Source organism: Hylaeus volcanicus, chromosome 5 (genome assembly GCF_026283585.1).
Source record: "Hylaeus volcanicus isolate JK05 chromosome 5, UHH_iyHylVolc1.0_haploid, whole genome shotgun sequence".
NCBI lineage: Eukaryota > Metazoa > Arthropoda > Insecta > Hymenoptera > Colletidae > Hylaeus > Hylaeus volcanicus.
In genome coordinates this window covers 5,292,064-5,317,913 of record NC_071980.1, presented here as the reverse complement: position 1 = coordinate 5,317,913, position 25,850 = coordinate 5,292,064, and the positions used below count along the sequence as shown (strand labels likewise).

At 43.9% G+C, this 25,850-nt stretch overlaps 3 protein-coding genes across 5 annotated transcripts in view; all 3 read left to right on the top strand.

Annotated features, from left to right (window-relative positions):
* LOC128876404 (transcription factor Ken 2) overlaps positions 1 to 17,282 on the top strand; it is a 33,541-nt gene extending 16,259 nt beyond the window's left edge. Inside the window, exons 2-6 of the mRNA XM_054122743.1 lie at positions 11,236 to 11,526; positions 11,945 to 12,117; positions 12,447 to 12,674; positions 12,951 to 13,242; positions 13,832 to 17,282. Coding sequence (XP_053978718.1) covers positions 11,239 to 11,526; positions 11,945 to 12,117; positions 12,447 to 12,674; positions 12,951 to 13,242; positions 13,832 to 14,293 — 1,443 coding nt within the window. The 5' untranslated portion in view covers positions 11,236 to 11,238 and the 3' untranslated portion in view covers positions 14,294 to 17,282. The remainder of the gene's footprint in view (positions 1 to 11,235; positions 11,527 to 11,944; positions 12,118 to 12,446; positions 12,675 to 12,950; positions 13,243 to 13,831) is intronic.
* Positions 17,283 to 18,195: 913 nt separating this feature from the next.
* Positions 18,196 to 21,587, top strand: LOC128876405 (apolipoprotein D-like). Of its 3 annotated transcripts, none has more exons than XM_054122745.1 (6): positions 18,196 to 18,440; positions 18,569 to 19,480; positions 19,551 to 19,698; positions 19,968 to 20,095; positions 20,229 to 20,469; positions 20,631 to 21,587. In XM_054122745.1, exons 3-6 carry the CDS (start codon positions 19,585 to 19,587, stop codon positions 21,057 to 21,059), a joined length of 912 nt encoding a protein of 303 aa, XP_053978720.1. In that variant the 5' UTR covers positions 18,196 to 18,440; positions 18,569 to 19,480; positions 19,551 to 19,584; the 3' UTR covers positions 21,060 to 21,587. The 3 variants fall into 3 exon arrangements, with proteins under 3 accessions (XP_053978720.1, XP_053978719.1, XP_053978721.1); XM_054122744.1 differs by having other exon boundaries at positions 19,566 to 19,698; positions 20,631 to 21,586; XM_054122746.1 differs by lacking the exon at positions 18,196 to 18,440 and having other exon boundaries at positions 19,471 to 19,698.
* Positions 21,588 to 22,265: 678 nt separating this feature from the next.
* Positions 22,266 to 25,249, top strand: LOC128876407 (apolipoprotein D-like). Its single transcript, XM_054122748.1, has 5 exons — positions 22,266 to 22,452; positions 23,478 to 23,599; positions 24,065 to 24,195; positions 24,317 to 24,496; positions 24,571 to 25,249. The coding sequence occupies exons 1-5, from the start codon at positions 22,275 to 22,277 to the stop codon at positions 24,713 to 24,715; spliced, it is 756 nt and encodes a 251-aa protein (XP_053978723.1). The 5' UTR covers positions 22,266 to 22,274; the 3' UTR covers positions 24,716 to 25,249.
* The last annotated feature ends 601 nt before the right edge of the window (positions 25,250 to 25,850 follow it).

The following is a 25,850-nucleotide window of genomic DNA, read 5'->3' as shown; positions in this document are numbered from 1 at the left end:
CGCCAGCTAAACGCATATGGACGACCGCTAAGGAGTTTAATAGTACGCGACCCTTTTATGAAAACGCATTCGTTTCTCCCGTTGACGTCAAACGAAAAAACGGTAGCGATTATTTTCATCGCTATTCGAACGAAAAGTTTATGGAATGGGAGTTACGTAATTGCAGTTGCAGTGGCCCACATGAATCAAATTAACGGAGACAAGTGACGTCGGTACACTTAGTGGATATTGGGCGACAGGGTTAAAAATAGACACGAATCGAGAGGACAGAAATTATTGTTAAAGAAGCTGGAAATGAGGAAAGTACGATGGGAATGCTGGAATTTATTGTTGTATTTCTATTTATGGAACGGAATTTAGAAAACCAAGAATATTTCCTAATAGTGCATTATATTAGCAATTACTAAATTAAAGAAATTTAACAACTATTGATGTTCTCAAGGAACCTTAAATTCTTTTCCCGTCGCTTCGAACGAAACGAAATGGTCGCGGAATAAAAATCCTTTGCTAGATCGTCGCGATGGCGCGTTCTATTTCGAGAAAGTATGCTCATCTCGCGTGAGACGCGAAATTGCACGTAGAATAAGAGTCTACTTCGCGGCAAAACGTTGGTCATCACTTGACGTCTCTCGTTTCCGTCTGACTCATTTAGAAGCAGCGGCAAGGCCGAGCCAAAAGCAGCGATCTTGGCTTTATTAAAATATGCCTGCAAGGCGATCGCAAGGTAGTGAACGCGCGTGCAACTAAATAAAAGAAGTTTGCTTGTGGCGTTTTGTCGAGAAAAAAAATACGCGCGTGTCGGTGCATTTCAATGACTTCTCGTAAAATTCCACTCCGTTAGGAGCTGTCGATGCGCGATATTAACAATAAAACGGGATCGCAAGAGACGCGAACGATTGTCGACATTCTGTTACACATATGGATTATAGTACCGCGCGGCCTGAAGAAACCATGGGATGAAATGTATGCGCTGTAGTTTGTTCTCGTCGATTATATTTGTATTCGGATGACAAATGAGTTACACTTCTGACTATCGAAGTAGTATTTGAATACGTGACTATTTAGACAATATTCGAGTGCTCTGACATTCGCATACTAAAAAAATTCGAATAACTGAATATTCACGTGTTCCAAAATTCGAATTTGTAAACAATCGAATAATCGAATACCAGCTACCAGACAACCTCCAGCTTCAAATCTTACACCACCGAATCCAACCATCGACCAATAAAAATTGCAAATGTTATTTTTCAAATTTTTAAAATACTTTTTTTTTCTTATACAAGAAGGGAGAATACGTCGATTCACCCTTTGGTTCGGAAACAGTGAAGCTGCGCGCATGTTTGCTCTTCGAGGGAGAGGCGGAGAGAAATAGAGGAAAATGGGGGAAGCGAGTGAGACGGGGGGAGAGAAGAACGATCGTGATTGCGTAACTCGAATGCATGCGAGTATCTCGCGGCCACGTACGCTCCCGGTACGTAGGTGTATGTAGATCTTCTAGGTAGTGAAAGGTCATCTGTTTAATAGTCCTCAAACAGCTGCATACGCGATCGGATCTCCGCCAGCCGATGACTAACTCGCGAGAGGAGGCTTCGACTAGCCTAACCGCGCGCGATGCATCTGCCGGACGGCATAGTCGAAGCTCTCCAATAGAGCATGTTAGGCTTTGACATTGAACGGATCGAAATCTCTCGCCTCTGCCCTCCCTTTGGCGAGCCTTGTTCGCGACTCGCGTGATACTAATTGCGCAAACGATGCTTTCGTAGCGTAGGCGTTCGTGCAAACTTTTTCAATCTTACTCGCAAATTACGCGCTTCAACCTTCTGTCCACGTGCGTCATTCCAGATTATTTGTCTCGTTATGCTTTCATTTCTCAACTATTCCGATAGCGTTCGAATGCCAATTTTTTCAAATATCTTCAACCTTCCCTACCCACTCCCTCGCATTAACAATGATCCATTTCGATCCTCGTATCGTTCGTTCATTCATTTATTTAAAGTGCGTAACTTATTATACAAGTTATTGCTAAGCCCGTACTGTAGCAAGAAACATCGCTACAGCCCCTGAGGGCAGGATCCTCATATCTCGCAAAGGGCAAGGAGCGTCCTCCTCTTTGACAGAAATGCTCATTTGTTCGCGAACGCATCGCGAAAAGACGCGTGCGTGGCATAAAAGCGACTGTTCGCGCGCACCAAGGCTGTGTGCGCTCACGAACACTCGGGTACGCGTTCATCCAACGATGCAACGGGAGAAAGGACGATCGTCGAGGATCGAGAGAGCAACGTTGCCGAAGTCCGCGCAGAAATGTACTTCTTTTTCTTCCATGCCACGTGGAATCGTTCCTCCGTCGCGTTTCCGCGTTTCCGTGTGATCCTGCGGCTTCGGTGCGCCACGTTCGGACGTCCTTCTGGTTACGCAACTGGTTAAAAGTGTCAGACGGTCGATCTTACGTCTGACATCATGTTTATCACGTGAAATCCTTAAGGAAAGAAAAAACCAAAGTGCTCGGAGAAAAAAGAGTCGAAAGACTGTAACGCTTTCGCAGTACCTTGGATTTCGGGCACAAAAACAGGAGGGGAATTGATTTGGTTGTGGAAGAGGATGTTATTTATCGATCAATTAATCACTTATTTGTTGCTGCGAATTCGTGACATTATTGCTGAAGAAAATATGACGTATAGAAAACTCGGGCAGGAAACCTAACATTGATGTCGATCAAAAAGAAAACGTTCGAGAGAATCCCTGTGACTTGTATTCATTCATTTAATTTATGTAAGAATTATTATTGCGAGAAGCCTGTGGCAGTATGAACGTAACGTAAATATAGCTAAAAGAAATAACGTGTTGAAAGAAGCTACGCCCGAGATGCTGTTTCGAAACGTGATCTCCAACGTTGATGTCCTTGGAGAACAAAAATTAAAGAAAGTCCCCCTTGACCTTTATTTATTTATTTAACGCCTATATTACACGCAACATGGAGTATCAGGCAACTAAGGTAAACATTGTCGAAAGAAAATAACGCGTGTTTTAATCGGTACCTCCAAACCTAACCGCAAATGTAGACGACCCTCGTGGAAACTAAGAAATAGAAGAAAGTCCAAGACCCCGATGAACAAATAAAGTCCTTTCATGTATCTAACAGTATCCCCTGGTCGACCTTGGAACCTTTTCCAACCGATCTGGTGACCGAATTTCCCCAATTTTGGCATCGGTGGGTCGCGCGCAACGGCTCGTGCACGGGATTGCCCCATAGAGCGTAGAAGTACACGGCGCATGCGCACGGCGAGCGTGCCCTTCAGATCCACAATGATGGAGCATCTATTAGAGGAGGCGATTGTTCTTATATAATGAATGGATCATGTAACTAGCCGCTTCACGGACTCGCCTCGAGAAACAAGAGACAGAAAGAGAAACGAGAAGAGAGCGGAGAGAGAGACGCCCTCGCTAGCTGTACACACACAAGGCCACGCGACTTGTGTCGCGGTACACGCGTCCCCCGTGCACCTGGAGAACTTATGGTTGTGTCGGTGCGCCGCGGCGCGCGCAACCGTTCGCGTACCAGTTAGAGTCGGCTAGGTTGGTACGTAAGTGCAGCTGAAAAGGCTTTTTACTTTCTGGCCTTGAACGAAATGTATCCGGTGACTCGACGGCCGCCGATCGGCCGAGGGAACTTCGTCGTTCCCCTACGTCGTAACGAGTCCTCGCCATCGCTTTCCTGGCCGTCGTCGTCGTTACTTCTGACACGAGCGCCGCGCGGTGTCGCTCGCGCGAACCGATTTCTGGTTTAATTGCCGCTACGGACAAGTGGATAGGATAATAACAGGTTTCGCGGCAGCGGCGCAGTTATCGAGGCTACGATCCAGAAACGCGTCAGCGCGTTATTGTTCTTGCCGAGTACGAAAGCGTTGCGGAATCGCGGAAACCGAGCGACCAGGAGGCGACCGAACCAAATCGAACGGCCAGCACGGTCGGAAATCCGCGGCTGATGCTTCGCGAGCATGGACCTGGAAGGATAGTGTCTGTGATTGTTGGTACCCACAAGTTTTAAGTAGGCTGGGTCAGTGAGAAACTGAGACTTTTTCATTGGGACCTTGGGTCTAGGGACGAACTGGACAACGTGATGTCAGGGAATCTTCTGTGGAAAGGAATGGTCATAATTCTGTGTTCCTCGCTTTTAATTAAGTCGCTATTTTCGGAGACCTCAACGCAAGTCAAACGTGCAAATTCCTCGTGGAAGGAGACATTGAAAAGCCATTTACCATTACGCAATTCGAGTCTTCGTCATTAAGATTCTACTAGGACATTTTATAATGAAGTAGGACGAAGGACTCAAACGTATGATTGTTGGCTAGATTCCAACATATTAGCAAGTGTCAAGTAGGCCATTCCTACTCTTGAGAGGCTAAGTCACCATCTTTTATGTCCTGTATGTATGAAGTCTTAAATATGTAGATATGCTAATCGCTTTTATTAAAAGAAATTTAAAAACGGTAAAGCACTTCCCTGCATCTAACAGATAACACGGAGAAACTATGAATAAAGTAAACATATAACAGAAATAACTAAAGAGAAAGTAACTCCACGAAGTAGAACATAAAATGTATAAGCATCCAGTACAGTTCCGGAAAATAGGAATATTTACAAGTCTAAATGCGCGCGCGCGCGGTTCATTCGTATAAAGTTTGAATTGCGCCACCTAGCGTGTCAGAAATGCAACGAGGTTCAAACGGCAAAGGGGATTGCCCGCGAACGGCAGGAATAGGGGACCCCCGCGTGCGCGCGCAACTCGATGGCGATCCTGTTTCTTTCGAACGGGCGTTCTTCTCGTTCGCGTCTCGCGATATAGCTTTTTCGCAACGTTCGAAGGCGCCGAGGCGGAATTTTCGTAACTGGTCGCTGAAAACCGGGGAAACCGAGAGGTACGAGGAAAATGTAGGGGAGGGACAGAGAAAGAACGACGGGAGAGAGTACGTCACAGTCGACGGAGCGACGCGCAGCCGGGAGAGCGTGAGAGACCAGGTGGAAAATAGCGATTCGAAATCGGGGAAAGGTGTGAGTCACAGGTTTCACGGGGTGTCATAACCCTGCCCTAGAGTTACGCGTTTTCGTTTCGAAAATATGAAACACCGGTGTCCGCTTCACGAGGAATTAACGAGCCACGAAGCTTTTTCTAACCCGGAGTGAATGTCGCTCGATTTCAACTCCATTGTCAATCGGTTCTGGAAATTCCAGTTCAGCCATGGAGATCGAAGTAAATTTAAAGTGTATAGTTTATTCAACATTTTAAAATAGAAAAAGTATTCGAACTATAAGCACCATTTTATCGTTCACCCGATATGGTCCAGTTGCCGAGGAGCCACGGCTGGCAGCGACGCCGGAATTTCTTTCAAGCTGATGGGAGTTTGCGGTGAGGCGTCGCGTAGCCTCTCCCGTGAAGCTCCACGCTGTTCCGAGCGAGTGCTTTTCGAGGTTCCGGAGGGTGGAATGTATGTACACGCGAGAGGCCCGATGAGACCGCGAAACACGGCCTATTGAGGCTGGCGAAACGTAATTGGGCCCACAAAAAATGGAGCGGAAACGCACGGACCCCATTACAGGCCTCGTAACGAGTTCTCTTCGCGTTGCTCAATCCTCTTCAGCTCGAACGATTTGAACCGCCTCGCCTTAATCCGCGCCGTCACGATCTGCTCGATTCGCGATAAACAACCAAGTGGGTACATCGTTTTTCTGAATCGTAAGACACAAATTTTAATTTTAGGGACTAAATGAATACTTCAATGTAAAGACCACAAGAGGCAATAAATACTATTTCACTTGTTAAATAAATAGATAATCTTGATAGATTTCAGATTTTTTGATTCGTGGATTGGAGGATTCCCTCTCTCCCTTCCTCGTCTATTATCCCTAGGGCTAATCGTTGAACGCCACTGGAGCGTGGACGTTCGTCGACTCGTTCCAACGATACTCCGTCGACGGGGTTCGTCGCGTTTCGCTTTCCAGCGAAATAGTTTTCGACGACCTCGACGTAACGCTGTTTCTTCGGTCGTTATTTAATCGTCGGAACGAAAGTAACCGCTGGTACGATAACGTCTCGATTGTTTCGTTCGACGTGTCCGTTTGTTATCGGTAAATCATCGTGACGCATTCCGTCTATGGGTCATTCCATGACAAATCGGACTAATCATAGAGCAGCTGTTACAGATTTCGTCGAAGCTTAGGTACGTTCTAACCGTTACGAATATTTAATTGCATATCGGAGCATTTTTCAAACTTTCGAAATTGTTCAATTTACCACTGTGTATATTAAGCGGTAATTAAATTTCCGACTGCTTCTTGAACAGTACAAGAGTACACTTTATATGATTTTGTATACGTATGAATAGTATCGTTGACAAATCTGATAGTAATTAAATGATTAGTAACAGGTCAATATAGACGTCACGAGATACTCCTCGCTCTCTTAAATATATTGACACTTCGAGCCACGCGATTTAAGAGGAAAATGAAACTCAAGTTACACAGAAGAACAGTGTCAACATCTTACTAATGACTTGTATAAAATTCTGCTTTCACTTATTTAACATTTAGCATTACTTCACGTTATTGCCAACTACAGATATCTAGACACGTCGTCAATACGTTCGAAGAGCCAAGCATTTCAATGGCAGACTGTTAGAATGGTATTTAAATAGTTACATATTTAAATGTTTTTCATTTTAACCGACTTCGTTACAACCAAATATCCCAAAAGTGCCCCCGAAACGTATGGAAACGAGACGTAACAGAGTTCCCGTTGTGAAGCCGTCTCGAATAAAAACAGTGTCCCGTAAAGACCAATGACTAATCCGTTCTCAACGCGGCCGATATTGTCCCATCGACGGCCGTTTTCTCCGTTTGAGGCCTCGGTTTTTTGCTCTCTGTGCGCGAATCTTTTTCACCACTCGACCCCGACGAGTCGCGGCCCCTCCCGTGCCCCCTCCCCTCACCCCTGGTGTCTCGCGCTTTAATTTCCAGCCTCGACATTTGCGTAACCCAGTTTCGCCATTGTTCGATTCAATGGTAGATCGTAACGTCCGCCATCCGGATAGAAGATTATAATGCTCGCGTGTGCATGGTACTGCGCATCGTTGCACCGAGGCTGCTCCGGTGTGGGGGGGGGGGGGGGGGGGGCCCCCCCCCCCCCCCCCCCACCGTGTACGTGCACCGATCGTGACAAACCGAAAGTGCGAGCGCACACAGGCATACACACGTAAAAGCGCTTAGTATGCCGCGACGATAAGCGAATCGTCGTCCGCGGGCACGGGGAGTTCGCGCAACAAAATTTACGAATTCCACCGACTTTCTCCTCTTATCTTATCTTATCTCCTCACGAACTCGTTGCACCAATTCCCATTGTGCATCGTCTCCCTTGTTCCTGCCGCAAATGCCATGCCTGTCGTTCTCCTTTCCAAATTTCCCTTTGTTGGGTAAGAACCGAAAATATTTCGGTAAACTGCATGGAAAGAGTGTTCCTTCTCGAAGAAAGCGCTCCACCTTACGGATGCCCAATATTTCCAACTCTTTCTCTTTGTTCGATGTATCCATCTCCGCCGATTCCACAAACATGGTGGCTGCCGCTGTAACGCAATCGTAATAACCAGTACTTTCAGAAGTAAGCCGAGCCAGCTCGCATTTTGCAGTTCGAAACGTTCGAATTCGCCGCTTACAGCGCCGACGCTGTGGATTTACGTTGACCAGCGATCGTTAAGGCAGGCATTCGTCGAGGTTTACCGACGGGGTGCCGCGAGTTTCGAACCGGCACGACGATGGCAGGACAGAACAGGGCCCGCGAGTTACGGTGCCCCTCGGTTGCCCCTCCACGTTCAGCGCGCAAGTGGGCCAGTTTCTATACTTATCGATGCGAAGCCTTGCTCCCACTACACGCGAGACCCCGCCCGGCAGGTCTTCAAGGCCCAAATAGAAGAAGAAAGACGAACGTAAGCGTAAGCGCGGACGTAATGCAGTCGGTCGGCCAGCGATTGACCTTGAACTTCGCTAAGCCGTGTTCGTTAACAGCGACAGCACCGACGCAGACGTATCAGCAACGATTTCCTTATTCAGCGATTTTCTTAGCAAGCGGCGATATTACGTATGCGATCGAGTAATGCCCCGCGATCGCCGTCGTGCCATAATTCTCGTCCAATGATCATGCCCCTCTTTCCTCCTTCGCTCGAGCCTTTCTTTTTCATTTCTTTCGAGAAATAACGCAATTAACTTATGCTCCGTGGGTTTCCAAGAATTTTCCTGGATTTTGAAACATTTAACTGATCGGGTCCTTCACGTATTTAGGATTTATTGGTTAAGACTCCATTTCATTAGGGGATGGGATCATCGTATCGTGCGCAAGAAGGGAGTGCAAATACTCTGAATTGCGGTTTTTACGCTCATTGTGTGTTTACCTATCTCGAATGTGTTAATTAGAGTTCCTTCAACTTCCTACTGACGTTGAAAAGAGATAAAGTGATGGTAGATTCTCTTTAGCAGTTTGTGAAAGGTTTACGTCATTTCCTATGAAGTTGCCTTCATGCAGATACATCCTTCGAGCGTATAATGCTCTTAATATGATCATTGATCATTTTCTTATACTTTCTACATACCATTTACATATATGTTTCCAGTTTCACGCAGACATGATAAGAAGGACGTTTTCCATTAGACAGGGAGCTCCATTTATGAATTGATTCGAATAGATAACATTCTCGCTTATGAAATTTGTCAGCAGACCATAAACAATGTTAATATTGGACTAAGATACAAGAACGTTGCCACGTACGTACCTGTGACATGGATCGCAATGAAGAAAGTAACGTACGTGAGCCTCGATTGCTTAGATGGATGGAATTCGCGTCCTCTTCGTGACTCTTACCCAAGGCCTTGCCTTTCCAATTCGATCGAATCACTCATCGAAGGTCACGCCGATGAGTATTCGTTTGACGAGTTCTTGTACCGAACCGATACCACGCGTGGACGGCACGGCGACAGTGATTTCTGATCACTCTTCGTCTGAGTAACATTGGGACTATTCATCTAATTTAATATTCAAATGTTGTATGGGCATCCGAACATGAATTGTAATTTGAGCATCCGAGTATCGGTATTCGAATACCACTATGGAATACGTGAGTCAAGCAATGTATTCGAATATCATTACTCGAGTACCACCGTGAGCTACTTGTATCCAAATACAATTATTCAAATATTTGAGTACTCGAATATCGTCACTCGAATACTCGAGTAATAGAATGCTATCGTTTGACTATTATTAATCACATTTATGTTCATTCGAACAGATTTATTCGAATACTTGTCTATTCGAACAATGAGCAACTCCAAGAAACCCAGCCCTAGTCTCGAGCCAGTACAAGGAAAAGGAACGAAAGTTTCGCTCGCGTTCTCGTGTCCCAAGCGTGAAACTCCATTGTGCCTGGGACACGTTTGACATTGCGGAACGCGTCGATGCTTATGGCATTGGTTTCATAATGTTAATTATACTTCTGGTCCTCGGGAGTACAACGTGAAACGAAACTTTCTCTCCCAGTGGCTTGCCTCGTGAAACGAAGAAATGCACGATCGACGGCGGTTCGATCCACGATGGCTCGCGCCACGAAATGCCAGATTTATTAAAATAACTTCTGAAAGCTTCCCCTCCGCGCGTGGTTGCGTCACGTCCCCGTAATCGACATGCGCGGTGGATTCATTATAAATAAATCATAATGCAGAACGCGTAATGTATAATTTGTTACGACGCACCGAGCGAATGCGCGACTTGTTCCACGACTGAGTTGCCGCGTTATTTTCTAATCGCGAATTAAATTGCACCGCGGTTACGTGAATCATGGTAACATTTCGTTGGGAGCTTGCTCCTCGGCGTTACTTCTTTAACAGGAAGTTTCTCGAGATCTGCAGGATTTCCCCTCTCGATCATTAATCAGCGAGAACGCGAGTGGTTCGTTACGTTGCCGCGTCCCAGATGAGATTCTATTATGTTTATCGATGCACGGTTACTCGCGAGCAATTATCTCGGTGGGTAGGCAATGTTGATTTCTATTCCCAGAAAGATAAAATTCTATTTGTTCGAGTAACAGCTGAATTCGTAGCGTCGCAGCTATTACCTTGAGCTCCTTCGACGAAGCGCATAGTTTCACTCGAAAATGATTGCTGGTTGTTTTATCTCATGGGACTTTTGCGAGGAGTCACTTCGAAGATGTGTTATTTCACTTGCGTGGGTGGACATCTTTATTTTCAACGATAATATCAATTTCAATTAGCCTGTTTTTAAAAATAATTTCAACTTCGACATCTCCACTCTCAGAAATACCTTCGTCTCAAGGCATTCTAAGATCGAGAACGATCGTCGACCACCGGTCATAATTCTAATGTACCGTATTCGAAGAATGAGCACAGCTTCGGTGCTTAATTACATAAATGAGCTCTCATCAAACACAATTCCTTAGCAGAAAGCTAAGCGAATGTCAGAGAAACGTGAGAAACATAATCTTGCGACACGTCACCGCCTTCCGCCGTTTCTAAGAGAGGCGGGGCACGGAAGGATGAAATTAGTCTAACGAAGCTCTGCCTTTGCATGACGCGAACCGAGAAGAACGCATTATTGGGTTAAGGACGTCACACGTCTTTCGTTTATTTCGTTATTGCGAAAGAATTTCCACGGAAATTGTATCTTGGCTCCACATTGCTGCATATTATCGCTGTATATAGGCTGCTTCTATTATTTTCTCATTTCGTTTCCACATTCCGTGACGAATCGCGTGTAGAGGTATGAGTAATCGCTGTGAGATCAATTTAAAAAAAAAAAAAAAAGAAAATCGAATACAATTGGTCATCTTCAAGAAAACGCTGACAATTTTAGATCTATAGAAGAGACGTAAAACGAAGTTGCATACTTTGAAGAATTAGTTAATTAGTCAACGTTAGACAGCGTTGGTCGTGCAGTATAAAATTTTTGTCGAATGACTAACGCTGTTTGAGATTTCCAGTCCACTTACAGTCTTCGTAATTATATAACACAAGGTACCAACAGTTTCTCTTATAATTGATTTCGCGTTATCTCAAAGTGTGCAACTCCTTCGCTCGATTTCCATGTTTAAAATTCCATCTGTTTCAAATTTCATACATCCCTGATGATACCGACTAAATATTTTTTTTTTTTGTAATTTCTGTTTTTCTTTCGTTTTGCAGACGATGTATACTGACGGTCTCCTAACACTCCATTATGGGAAGCATCCAGCGACCTTGGCCGCAGAAGTCGGAGCCTGGTACACCGGGGACCGTCACGTGGACGTGACGTTGGCTTGCGACGATGGTTCCGTCGTCAAGGCCCATCGCGTAGTTTTGGCAGCAGCTAGTCCTCTATTGGCTGGTCTCCTTCGTAACCCCGCCCTGGATCACGTGGTCCACCTGTCGGGGGTCCGAAAAACCCAGCTAACTCACCTGCTGGAATTTCTCTATAATGGAGAAGCACTTATACCGGTAAACGAGTCATTGGAACCATTAGTGGAAAAATAAGTCATAACATTCGGCTACTTCTTGGTTAGAAAGCATCTCGCTAGTTGATATTCATTCCTGGAGACAACCTGTTCTAATATCATAGTTTTATTTCATTGCTTTGTAAAAACTCCATCGAGGAAGTCTGTCATCCCCAGTTTTAGCCACTTCTAGGTTAAAAATGACCTAGAACAAAAACAAAATATTAATTATGTAACGAATAACAAATAAAAAATATCAACGATATAATTATAAATATCAATTGAAAGAAGAAGAAACTTTTTCTCGTTTCCTAGAGTACCTTCATTTTTGTGGACGACCATCTCTTGCACTAAAGCTCATCGATTGCTGAAAGCTTCTTCCATTCCGAGAATTTCCCATCAAAAGCAACGTTTCGTTTCAGTCGACGGAACTCACGCCGCTGAGGGAGCTGTTCGAGCTTCTTCAAATCAAGTCGGAGCTGTTCGAGCCCAACCAACCCCAAACCTCTAGCAATTCCGACCCCGAGAGAATACCCACCCCTCAGCCCTCGGAGGGCCAGGAAAGCTCGAGCTACGAGTCGCAATACGACGGCAGGTTGGTAGTGCGATCGGCGTTAAAGCGTTCGTGATATGTCAAAATGATCAGCGTAACGTACACCATAATCTCCGCGATAGGGAACTATTGAGATTAATTTCTGCATTTCGTTTCGATCATTGCTCCAGCAGAGAACGCCGCGCTTATGCAAGCTATCGGTTCGCGTAATGTCATTGGTTCGCGCCTTTGGTCGCCTACTTTCGACATTTATGGTCGCGTTCCCAGATGAACGTGAGGGTGATATCGTGCTGGGATAATTCGAAAATTGCCGTCAATTTAACGGCGAAGGAATACATGTGGGTCTGTAGTGTGCGCTCCTGATATTTCAGGCAGTCGAACAATCCCGCGGACTGTTGCTCGGTTCTCATCAAGACCGAGGGCTGCGAGGAGGAACCGGAAGTGGACGTGGAGGGCATCGAGGGGGAGGCGCTACTCACGGAGAACAGGGAAAGCAGTATAGAACCGCCCCGAAGGAGGGATAGCTCCGATCCTGTGAACCTCAGTCTAAATTCTGGGACTTCCACTACCAGCGAAAGTTCCCACGACATCGTCCCTAGGTATTAATTAATACGGAGATATGATAATTTTTAGGTAATACGTAAATGTAAATCAGATCCAAAACACGAGATTTATTTGAGAGGTTCAGATACTGGTTATGGGAAAGAATGGTCTGGTTGTGGTGTTGTAGAACAATTTGTTTGGGCTCGGTTTGTAGAGGGATGGAAGTAGGTGGTGAATATAATTCAATTTGAATACAAATTAAAAATCAATCTTCGACTATCAAACACTCGAATAACAATGCCGACGAATTTGACATGTTGTTGTTTGCCCAGGCAAGAGAAACAACTGCTGGAGAGGCGAGAGTCTCTGGAGGAGGCGGAGGAGAGAAGAAGGCAATTGGCGGCTCGGCTCGCGCTGAGCTTGGAACCTGGAAAACGGAAACCGGAGGAAATACCTATCCCACCTGCGGAGGCGTACGTTGTAACGCCTCATAGGAAACGAAGGCCAGGCTTTCACAATGCACCTGCACAGAATCCGGCTTTCGTACCATTTAATCCTGGATTCGAGACGCCGAGGCGATTGCAAGCGCCGCATCCCCTCAGCGTCTCGGCACCACCGTACCTGGTACGATATATAAATATGATTCCTCTTGGCAGTATTAATAGCGATAACATTCTCATTGCGTAACAAGCACAGGAAAAAGGCAAATGCTGCGATAAAAATACGCGCACATTACCGTGTAACGAGCCGGAGATACGATGTTGTTGTTAACTCGGATACCAAACAGATCGTAAATGTCACTAACTATCAATCCTACCTCGGCAATCACTTGTTTTACATTTTCTAGCAGATGATGAACGAATTAACGATGGTAATCGGGAAATCGTTTATCTATTAAACATACATTGTTTAATAGAAACATTACATTGTTTCATTTTAATGAGAATTCAACTTTGAAGTTGATGGTTCTTTATACAGATTGAGGCGCATAACATTTACCTTATTCTTTTTGTTTTTCTTTCTTTTCTAGACTGTTGCTATTTTTGATTAATTAAGTGATACCATTTTTTGCTCCTTTGGGACTACCACTAGTATCACGGTGGCCCAACCCATAGGTTATTTCAGAGGTCATTTCAAATATTCCTTAATCTCAATAATTTGAAACTCAAACACTCTATTATTCCTACCTAATCGTAAATCTCGTTTTCTGCAGCAGGACAGGTCGGTGACACCCCCAGGAGCCTCTCACCGTCCCCCCAGCGCGGATCCAGCGTCGGCAGCCGGCTTGGAGCCACCCTGGGGCTCTTGGGCCCTGCCACCGGCCAGGGCCCCGCCGCCTCCACCGACGGACGATCCGCCCAAGTCCACCCCCGTTCGCGAGTACCGGTGCAGTTATTGTGGCAAACAGTTCGGAATGTCCTGGAACTTGAAGACGCATCTGCGAGTGCACACGGGCGAGAAACCGTTCGCGTGTAGACTTTGCGTCGCCATGTTCAAGCAAAAGGCCCACCTGCTGAAGCACCTGTGCTCGGTCCACAGAGGGGTGATAGCCGCCCCCGACAATACCTTCACGTGTTGCTTCTGTTCGTTGAGCTTCGATAGCCTGCAGGAGCTCATCAGGCATTTGTCGGGGCCGCACAACAACCTGCTGCTCAGCAAGAATCTGCACGATTAGCGACAAGGTTAAGGCCGACTCGGTGCCCGAGCATCCCCTAAAACGCGTCCTTCGAACGATCCCCCCCCCCCGCCCCCCCCCCCCCCCCCACCGAGTGTCCAGAAAGTACGAGTGCCTTCGCCAAATTTTTTGTATCGCGACGCGAGCCATTTTCAGTATTTGCGCGTTTAGATCCAGCATTCGTTTTCGCTGCTTTTAATAGGAAAAATCGTCCGGACACATTGATCTCGAGCACGCCGGGACGCTATCGGACGGTTGTCTGCGATTATTTTCGTAAATTTCCACGGCAACTCGAGAACTGTTTTACCGTCTCGAGGGACGTCGGACGTTTCGAGTCTTCCGAGGACGCAGGCAACGTCCGCTGTTGCTTCGAACGCGCGCAATTCGAAAGTTTCTAACGAAATTTCACGAACGGACAGAGAGGGGGACCAGTCGTCGCGGAAGGGTTGGAACGCGTTTTTCGCGGATGGAACAGCGCGTGGCACGGGGAAGAGCCTCTAACAGAAGCGTTCCGTCGTTTCGTCGACTCCTGGAGCACTATGTCGCCCTAGGACGTCCCAACGACCGACTACCAGTTTATTATAATAAGCGATGACCAGTAATTCTGACCAAATAACATATTTCCGCCAATCGACGTCAGTCGGAAGTGTGTCGGTTATGTTGACGGTCACTCTATCAGTAATCGTTAAGGAAGTCGAAACGAGAGTGGTTGCGAAGAATGTACAAGTAATTTGAACGATTGGAAAGAATCGTCGTCTCGTTGCGTCTTACTTATCGACGACAAGGAAAACAAGCTTTTCAGCGCTTTCGTTCAGCGTCACGTGACATTCAGCAAGACGTCTCGTTTACCTCAGCGCGCGCACCATAAATAAATCTCACATGTAAATAACGTTTACGTTTAGGTCGTAGGAAAAAAAAATAACAAAGCAGACGGATAAGAATTTATTTATTTTACACTTTGCAAAAAGGGACCAACCGACTTTTTTTTTCCATCGATTTCTCTGTCTTTAGGTAGATCTTAGGTGTCCTGCCCCGCCAAATCGCCTCGAACAAATTACGCTCGTCGAGAGCTGAACGGTGTCGAAATTAACGCATTGGGGAGAAGGATTCGATATCTCCGAAGGCCAAGGATTAACGAGACGATAACGAGACATTGGCGTTTCTCTCCTTTATCCTACGAAGAGGAACATTATCGACGGGAACGCGAATTTATTTGAAGGTAGCGACGGTAATTCTCGAAGCGAAAATGTTGCGCCGAATTCGGTAGTGCGAAACGTTGCTAATGTTCTTCCGCGTACGATCCCCTCGTCTTCCACTTTTCATCGTCGCTCCTTTCGTCTTCCCTCGCACCTTCACCTCAGCCTCCACCCCTCCTGCCTCCCCTTTACACCTCTTCTATGTGCGCGGTTTTATTTTTTTCTCTCTTTCTTTTTCTTTCCAACGTAGACATGTTTGGTATCTCAGCGACTCGAGTGCCTTGTCAAATGGGTCCAAATTGGTCGATTGGGCAGTGATTTCATGTGTTCATAGGCTTAAGGTACAAGTACACGTGTAAGATGACGAATACGAGCTCGCTTAGGAATCGAAAGAAACGTTAATTAATTCACGTAGAAGGTTTTTCAATATCACTCGAATTAATCCATGTTTCGTTAGGATCTAGATAGAACGTTGTATGTAGTAGCTTTTGTTTCTCTGTAATTCCTTTCTCGTTGGCGCGGGACGTCATCAATCATTTTTTTTTTTTTTTTTTTAGGTAGGTATTATTACCTAAGGTGCCTTGAAGAAGGGCCTCGACCTCTTCTTAGCTTCTCGTCCGCGTGAAAATCTCGAGCATGAAACGAGCTGGCTCTGTCGACGAAGAGAAATAGCAAAATTAGTTCAGACGTGTGTTACGAACTCGTGGAAAAGGGCAAATATCACGAGACAGAGGCTGGGGCAAACGTCATACCGATGGATGAAAGTTGGGGGATATAGTTGCAACAATTACATGCTCCCTTGCTGTAACGGTCAATTTTTTTGGAAATTCGCCTATAGTCGTATAATTCGATCAAGCAGAAGCGATAGCTGAAGACGAGTATTTGTAGCCTCGAAAATATTCACTAGACTCGAGGTGGGAAACCAAGGAGCCATAGCTCAAGGTGTCACGGTCAAACGTGACGAGTAAGGTACAAGTTGAATCGTAAAGATCAGCTTTCATCCAGCCTCTGCGAGTGATGCCCAATTCTACAACTGGTATCGATCAAATTTATTTTGGAACAAATATAACGGCTCCCTTAAGTTCTCTGTGTGGGTGCATCTCGATTATCGAGCTGTTTATTAGCTGCAAGGCTGCGCCAAGTGAATCTAAATTATGTTCACTGGGATTTTATAAAAAAGAATATTTCAAGAATCAGTGATCATGCAGGATGTCTCTCGATCCTTTTCAAGTGAAATTCACGGAATCCTCGTGCACGCGGACGGGAGCGCAAGAAGAGGTTGGAGGGGTGGTGTGCGCTCTCGTTAAGCCAGAAAAAAAACGGCCAGCACAAAACAGTGAACGCAATGTGATACTAAATGATAATAAAGATAAAGTAATTATTGTTTAGCGTGCGACGGCACGAGCGCAATCTGCGGCACCCGCAGTGAAAAGGAACTAGTCTCTCGCTCGGTACGCCGACAGACGATCCCTTTTCATCTGCTGGCCGCCTAAATAATTGTTAGTAACCAACGTTTCGTCGTTTCTCTTTTCAACCCCCTTCTCCTAGAACCCTACCCGACCCCCTCTCGTCCCCCCTTCTCGAGACGTAAGTGCACTAGGGTTACGTATACAGATTATCATACCGTTCGTTAGTTACGTTTACCGTGTATGCATACACGTACACACACGAAGACATACACACCGTACACGTACACACACACATACACGCTCGCGTCCAGATGTCCAAACGGGACACGTCGTCTTTCTCAGGCGTAACAAAATACTTGTGAAAATAAATGATTTTAGATCGATCGTACGATTCATTCGTTACTCCCAACTAATCAAGCGGAGAAGAATGTACCGCGCGGAGAAAGAAAGATTATCCTCCGAGAGGGAGATGGTACCACGAATAAATTCAGTACCAACAGCGTCGAGTATACGTTTACTCAGTAATTAGACCTAACCGAAGTCCGAAAATGTCCGAATCGTTCGAGTCCGATTTTTCTTTCTCCGCGCGATACATAGAAAATTACTCCTAACTAATCGAGCGGAGAAGAATGTATCGCGTGGAGAAAGGAAGATCGTCTTTCGAGGGGAAGGTGGTACCGCGAGTACGAAAGGTCTGATTTTTCTTACTCCATGCGATACATAGAAAAGGATAAAACATGTTTCTGATTAAATGTTCACGGAGGCAAAGATGCGTAGAGAATCGAAATCGACCGAGGATTGTCCGTGTTTCGGCTTCCAATATCGGAGCAGAACGTTATTTCGTGTTCCCGAGGTGCAAAAAGTGGCTCGTCTTTCGTTGTCCTCCCCTTTGGACATCCGGTCGGGGTATCGTAGATTTTAAGCAATTTCCGAGCGGAGACCGTTCTCCGCGTGCTTTCTTAGTGTTCATAGGTTTACAAGAAATAAATTAATTCAGACGACAAAACGTGTAAGAGGAGATAAATGAGCGAGGACGAACCTGAGCTCGTGTCAGTATCCTTTCCCCCGCTCCCTTTCTGGGTAAATTTCATTCAAACTTGAAGAGCTCGACTGAGAATTCGACCTGGAAAAAAGTAATGGGTTATTTTAAACAGGAATTCAAAAATTGGTTTCAGATACGTTTAATATTTATTTATACTTATTAAAAAACTACAGAAGAATAAGCGAAGCACCCTACTAAAGCTCGTATAAATCGCAATGAATGTAATAATCGAATAAATACTTTACTCGCTTTCAGAATTGTTTGTAGAGGCGGTGGAAAAATTTATTCAAATTCTTCGTACCGGTTCCCTGTTTACCGTCTGAACAAAGTATAACCGGTGTCTACTCGAAACTAACGGTTCGATGACTTCAACGATTTCATAGAAAAAGAGGACTCGTCGTGGGACCCGTTAGCGTTAGACCTAACGTTCGGCGCGGCTGTGTATGCTAAGCACACCGACGACAGCGTCGATTGCATAATTGCAACGCGATAAGTAATAGGTAGGTTCTTGTTTTGCACCGGAGGAGGGCTCGGGTACGTTTGCCATCTACCTGTTCCGTTTGCAAGCATAAATACAGGCTTGCCAAAGGTCGAGGTTGCTGAAAACCGGCTCCATGAATGGTTGCAGGAAGAGGAGGAATAAACGCCATCGGAGGTGTAAGTTTCACAATCGTGCATTCCAAGATGACCGGTCTGGGTACACTCTAATCCCACTTGTTGCAAACGAAAGTCCCAAACGAGACTGTGATCTTGAATCGTCGACCTGGGTAACGGTAATCGAACGAGACGATAAGGATCGAGTCGCCTACGAGGAACTGTATGTAAACAACCATGGCTCGAACTATTCGATGTTTGTGTTGCGTACGTCGCCATCTTCTAGTACACAACTAACATTGGGTACTCTGGTACCAACGTTCTTATTTCACATATTTTTCAACTATTTTGTATTATAAATTTGATATATATATATATATTTTTCTTCTCATATATATTATATTCCTTTTGAAATATTAAAAATGAATTCTAAACTCTCTCGATGTAGTCCTTGTTTATAAATAAATGGCAAGCGTAGCTCAGAAATTCCCAAAATTAACTTCCACGCCAAACATATTCTCAATTAAATTAAAATATACGTCCCACCTGTAGCTTATCGACGTTCCTACACCACGTGGGTCATTTTATGAAATCAAATAGATTCCAAAGTCGCAACCCGCGACCGAAGAGAGTCCTCGAGCCCCATGCGGGTCCCCGTTACAATTGCCACATGTATATCCAGGAAATCTTGGCGTTCCATCAAATTGACTGACACCAATCCGCCAAACCACGGGGATTCGTCTCCCAACGACCGAAAGTACCGTTCGTCGACGAGGAGTTGCATAATGGAGCTTGCGTTCCCCGTTTCTCGATGGAGTCGACGTCCACCGGCCTGCCGTGAACCCGGTTGCCAAGAAGTCGGCGGTAACATTGACCAATGACCACGGTCGTCTGTCGACCAGATTCTGGGGCCACCGGAGAGTACCGTAAGGATCCTCACGTGCAGGTAAGACAGAGGGGGGTAGTGGCCGGTCAACGCACCTGCACTCCTCGGGTAATGTATATAAGACAAGAAGTTCGAACCATTCTAGCGACAGATCATCAACGAACATGATCGGGAAAATTGTTTTGGTGCTCTCCGCGCTGGCGTTGGCCAGGGCACAGATACCCAGCCTGGGATTCTGCCCTGACTACGTGCCCATGGCGAACTTCGACATGAACAGAGTAAGTACGGTGTTGATATCGACAACTTATCATTGATACGTCTCTTGGTCTTTCCGATATGTATTCGTAATTTGTCGAAATTTCGAAAAATGGTTTGAATAAATCTTACGGAGAATTGAATTTGGCATGAAAAAGTTAAATAAACTTTTTGTTCGTCTTCCTTAACAAATTTAACGTCGTCTCTTATGATTGTGCTACGTATGAATTTATATTTGGAAAAATGTATTTGTTTGAAATGTTAAGTTAATTAGTGTTTACTACTGTCGCAGTTTCTGGGTGTTTGGTACGAGACCGAGAGGTACTTCCAGCTGACGGAGGTAGTGTCACGGTGTGTCATGGCGAACTATACCCTATCTGGCGGTAAATTCCATGTCAGCAACCAAGTGACGAATAGATTGTGAGTATTGTTACTCCAGTACGAATTACTCCTCGAGACTGCATTTTATATCAGAAAGTGAACGATCGAATATTGAAGTGAAGCATTTCATATCGCTCGATGATAGGTAATTTTTAATTATTTTCATATTTAGCACCGGCATCAAGAGGGTGGTAGACGGTGAAATCAAGAAAGCCGCTTCCAAGGCCGAGGAAGGAAAATTGATCGTCAAGTACACGATACCTTTGACGCCAGAGACAAAATACAACGTTCTAGAAACAGACTATGACAACTATGCTGTCCTGTGGAGCTGTTCTGGTATTGGACCATTCCACACACAGAACGCTTGGGTGATGACGAGAGAAAGGTTGGCTCCTGGACCAGTCATACAAAAGGTAAGATTTTCAAACTATAACAACGCCTTCAGACTTTTCAATTGAATTTTCTATTATTAAAATAATTACTTTCCAACTAACATTTAACTTGAACCACTGCTAATATCAAATTCAAACCTAATTTACGTCCGAGACTCCAACATAACAATTTTTCGTTACAGGCATACGCAGTTCTGGACAAGTACAAGATCTCTAGAACGTTCTTCGTAAAAACCGACCAGAATGACTGTGCATACTCCGAGCCAGAGGAAACAAAGCCCGGAGAGGCCGCTCCATCCGTGGAGGACGCCGACAAGAACCCCGAGAAGAAACCTGAAAAGGACTCTGAAAACGTAAGAACCGCCGCAATGCCAGAGCCTCCACAGCTGGTTGTCGAAGTGGAGAACCCCAAAGATGACAAGGAGCTAGCGAAGAACGTCCTGATCGCCGAGGACTCGAAGAAACCATCCATCAACACCGTTCCCGAGCGAATCATGGAAGTGGCCGAGGCCATGAAGGACGAACAACCTGCCGACATCGCCGAGGAGAAGAAAGAGCTCGAGAAGGAGACCGCCGCGAAGATTGTTAAACAGACGGAGAAGACAGTCTGAAAACAGCGTTTGACTTGTCTCGTTCGAGAATACAGGTGTAGATGGTGGAAGATTAGTTTAATGGTCTCGGGCTTGTAGCGGTTTCCACCTGGAGACCAGTCTCGCCCGTGGATCGCTCGTTAGTCATCGTACCTTCGACAATTGTCACTTTCATAAGTTCATGGACGGAATGGGGGATACTTGCTTGTCTTTAATCATGTACAAACGCGAAAAGAAAAGTTTAATAAATTGTTATATAAAACGTTGCTACGGAATCCTAGTTGTGTTTATTGAATGTGTTGCGTGGTATGTTTATTTAGAATGAGTTCTCTTATTCATTGAATAATTATATTCATTGTAGTAATAACAATATGCATCACGAAGCAGAAGCCAGTGGGGAAGAATCTAGAATAGACACCATTTTGAAAGAAATTTAGAATATATGAGCAATATAGGAAATGTGGGAAGTACTAGGAAATATAGAAAACATAGGAAATAAAAAAATATGAGATATATATATATAGAAATATAATTTCTGCCCAAGAAATTTCTCTCTCTGACCTTATTAGAAGATATCGAAGACCATATCATTCGTTATCGGTAATAACAATTAATTTTGTGTTACTTTCTATAATAATTTACGTAATTCTATATTTTTGTTGTTTCCTTGATCCATCCACGAGTATCTAAAAATTTCATCGATTTGTGATTCAATAGTTTCCATTTTCGAATAACAGGATCTGGAACGCCATTTTAATTTTTGAAAGTGGGGAAGGTGACGATTTCTCTATCTCGAGCTGAGGGCAATAAAAATCGTTCCACATGAATATAAACAGCGGGGATAAAGAACAATCCTTGAGAAATGAGTATTTGATTGACAATAACGAATATAGATGTACTTTCCATCGAATTGAGAACAAGTTCAACAAGGAACATATCCTGTCTTTTTTTTTTTTGTAATTTTATATAAAAATTCTGTCGATTATACGAATCCATAACAGAAATTCTCTCTTAAAAAATATCAAATACCGAAGAATCGATTGAGAATGACCTGAAAACGAATGTTAACCATTTCGTCGCTCACATTCTCATCTCGTTTTAGACGAAGCCACATCTGACCCATCGAAATCAGCCGCGAAAGAACCGGCGCAAAAGAGAATTGATCGCCTGGTACATTTGAATCGCGGAGCTGGGTTTTTTGAACTTGGAACGTACCGTTACTGACCCACTAACTGAATGAAATTTTTCGAACGCGTCCACTCAGCGTTCAACAGTTCGTCTGCGTTAGTGGATGCCACAAGGAAGAAGCCAGTCACCAGCGGACAGTTCACCGCGAGAAGTGTAACACAGTCCATCCCGACGACAGTTTTCCGAGTTGCCAAGTTCACCGTGTGTACAACTGTTCATCCATTCGGTACGTGTTTCGTATTATAACAGTATCGATTCGATTCGTGATCTTCGCAGTTGTCACATCGAACAGGTGATTTATGAGGGAGAGGGGCGCGGATCAGTTAGGTTTCGTGGGTACTTGATACAGGAATAGAAATGATTTGGTTTGTGCGATAAATAGACTGCAGATTTTGTGCATTTATGAGATAGAGTATGGTGAACGTACGCAAAAATGAAAAGCATGTAATAAGTTGACTTTTGATGTCTGGAAATTCGTATCTTCACAGGCGCAGAAAAAGAAATAAACGAAATGAATTAATATATAGGATATTTTCATTTTTCAAGAATCTCTATTTCTCTTGCCATTAGTATTCATCTAACAAATAATTTAAAAAATTCACTTAGCGTAACACGCATTAATTTCCATAAAAAAGGGATAAATGTAAAATGTTGTACCATAATAATATAAAAGTCTCTTTTAATGGGAGAACATGTTCCGCAAGATTTATGTACGTAACGAGGAAGCGCGTGTTGATTACTGAAAATGAATAAATTACGGACTAGTTCGATCCAGAATTTATCAAAGTATTACACAATGAGTTTGCAATTTATGGGAGAATGTTGTTTACGTTAAAGTCACCATCTCGTTTCGAAATGGTGTAATTTGTATTATCATTTTGAATTATTTCATCCAATATCGGCAAGTAACGGTGACTATGCAAGAAATACCTGCATCGTGACTGCATCGCTGCAGCAGCATCGTCCAATAAAAGTTAACTGTTCTTTTGATGTTCTCTGATGTGACTCGTTCGAACTGGATTCATAATTTCTTTAAGAAACGAGGGGTTCTACGGAAGAAAAATCGGTAATAAAAACCTAACACTTTCGGTACTTGGAATTTATTACAGAGTATTTATTATTTATTGTATAAAATATGAAGTTTAGTATTTAATAACAAAAAGGGCATCCTCAAGAGGAGATCAATAACAAAAAAAGTACAATACTCCAAATACTTTGAACAAATACTAATCTATGCAATTTATTTTGCAGAAGGGAAGATGATGCTGCGCGGGTGTCTATTTCTAATAATTGTAAGCGTGGCAGTGGCACAGGTGCCATTTTTAGGCCAATGCCCAAATTTGGAAACGATGCCGAACTTCGATCTGAACAGGGTAAGCATAGCACTTGACGCATATTTTCTATTTCAGCAGCAGCGAGAAATATTAGAAACTAGAATAGGGGTTTTCCTGCCTTTTCCTGTGTTATTGACTTACTTATGAGGTAATGCAACCTGCATTTAGAAAGTTGTCCTCAATGGGACAGTGATATACATTCGGCGTAACGAGGGACGCGTGAACTGTTCAAGTTCCACGGATGTTCGTTCTGACTTTCTTCGTGCAGAGATGGCCAAGATTCTTGTCTAAATGGAGGGCTTCGTGTAACGAGTAAAAGATAAAGAACGAGACTAATTGGAGATCTTTCTTTCGCTTAAGGAATTATTATACCCATCGTATAATTTTCTTGAAATATACAAATCGGTTACTTCTTTGACTTGATAATTAAAAATGGACTTATTAGGAAATGTCGAAAGGGGTGTTTATATCTATGAACTATTATATCGAACGTATATTTTTCAGTATGTAGGGAAATGGTACGAAGTGGAGAGGTACTTCGCCATTTTTGAATTCGGTGGAAAATGCGTGACTGCGAATTACAGCCAAGGTGAAAATGGATTGATAAAAATCTTGAACAAGCAAATATCTTCACTGTGAGTACGATTTTATTCCAAAGTCGACTGTTTCTATAATATTTTTCATTTTTCGAACGTTTATGGAACTTCTCTTAATCGAAGAAATTTTTCAATTTTCTCAATTCTATTTTCAATTTAGGACCGGAGTGTCTTCTAGTATCGAGGGGATTGGAAGGGTGATAGGCAGGACAGAGGATCCTAAGTTAACAGTGACCTTCCCATCCCTGCCACTGCCTTTCGACGCGCCATATTGGATACTCGACACAGACTATAAATCCTACGCCGTTGTTTGGAGTTGTTCAAATTTTGGTGTATTCAGGTAAAAATCAGTGAAAAATCAACAGTTATCCTTACTAATTTTCACACGAAAATAAAATGAATATTCAATTACAGCGTGCGGAACGCTTGGATCCTGACGAGGGAACCGAAACCACCAGTTTCAATTTTGGAAAAAGCTTATCAGGTGATCGATAAGAACAACATAAGCAGGGCATACTTCATTCGTACGGATCAAAAGAATTGTCCGGAAGGGAATTAAATAAATACATCGAAATGTGCTGCGGGGCATCTTTAGTCTTTCTTCGTTGTAAAATAAGTTAACGACGTTTTTTTTTAGGACAGCGATTGTTTTAAAAATCGTAAATCATTGTGAATGCTCAATTCGTTTCGTGATCGTAAATAGTTATCGTTCCCATGATATTTATGTTAAGACTTATAGCGTATTGTTCTCAAGCAATTTATTAGATCGTATTTATTTTGCACGTTCAATAACGGGCGTGGAACTCGCATTATGTTTATTTATTTATTTATTTATTTGTTTATCGCGCGATGTAATGGACCGAGGAGCAATGGAATGTACGATAATAAAATTTTGTTTATCGAAATAGACGGGGAGAACTAATTTTCTGTTATTTAAAGAAAATTAAAATTGCTGTAATTATTAAGCTTTAATTATTAAACTATCCTACGTCTATAATTTTATCGTAAAGCAGTTCGTCAGTCAAATTATCACTTTCCTGTCATTTTCAACGTTATCCACTCAGTCTGAAACAAGACTCCAGCGCTACTAGTGGTGGGAATTGAGACTCACTGTGCCGAGACAACCTCGGGCAATGGTGTGTTCGACAATATCCTCGATGATACTACTCTACCTTATCCCTCGTCCGAAGTACTAGATGTCGTTGTGCCCTTCGACGTGGAGCGACGTTCAAAAAATGTAACCGAACTTGTTTTGCTATGGAATCAACTAAATTATCAGAAACTTAATTACACGGCTAAAAATTCTGTCTTTTCCTTGTAACTATTAAAAGAAAATTACTTCCAACTGTCTCCTAACTAATTACCTATTACTTTGTATTTCGACTTACCAGTATTACATAACTTTAATATTATAGTTTTCCTAGGCAGTAGCTCAGAAACAATTTTCTCTCGGCGTTCCCAAAAATGTCTCCCACATTATTCCCCGCCAGAGCTCCGGCTAAACGACGCACTGAATCATCAATGAATATTAATCTCCGACCCCAACCATCCGTACTTAACGCACCGACAGCAAAACGTCGCGTGTGTCTCGGCAACAGGCCAAACCCATGAAAACGTGCGGTAGATTTTCACACGAAGACACCGCGCGTAATCTATCAGCCGGTGAACTGGACGGCCTCGCCTCGTTAGGTTCT

Coding starts and splice junctions, on each gene's coding strand:
- LOC128876405 (XM_054122745.1), top strand. CDS start 19,585: ATGATCGGGAAAATTGTTTTGGTGCTCTCCGCGCTGGCGTTGGCCAGG. Junction 20,096..20,228: donor AACCAAGTGACGAATAGATT/GTGAGTATTGTT, acceptor TTTCATATTTAG/CACCGGCATCAAGAGGGTGG. Junction 20,470..20,630: donor CTGGACCAGTCATACAAAAG/GTAAGATTTTCA, acceptor TTTTCGTTACAG/GCATACGCAGTTCTGGACAA.
- LOC128876407 (XM_054122748.1), top strand. CDS start 22,275: ATGAAATTTTTCGAACGCGTCCACTCAGCGTTCAACAGTTCGTCTGCG. Junction 22,453..23,477: donor TACAACTGTTCATCCATTCG/GTACGTGTTTCG, acceptor TTTATTTTGCAG/AAGGGAAGATGATGCTGCGC. Junction 24,497..24,570: donor TCAAATTTTGGTGTATTCAG/GTAAAAATCAGT, acceptor ATTCAATTACAG/CGTGCGGAACGCTTGGATCC.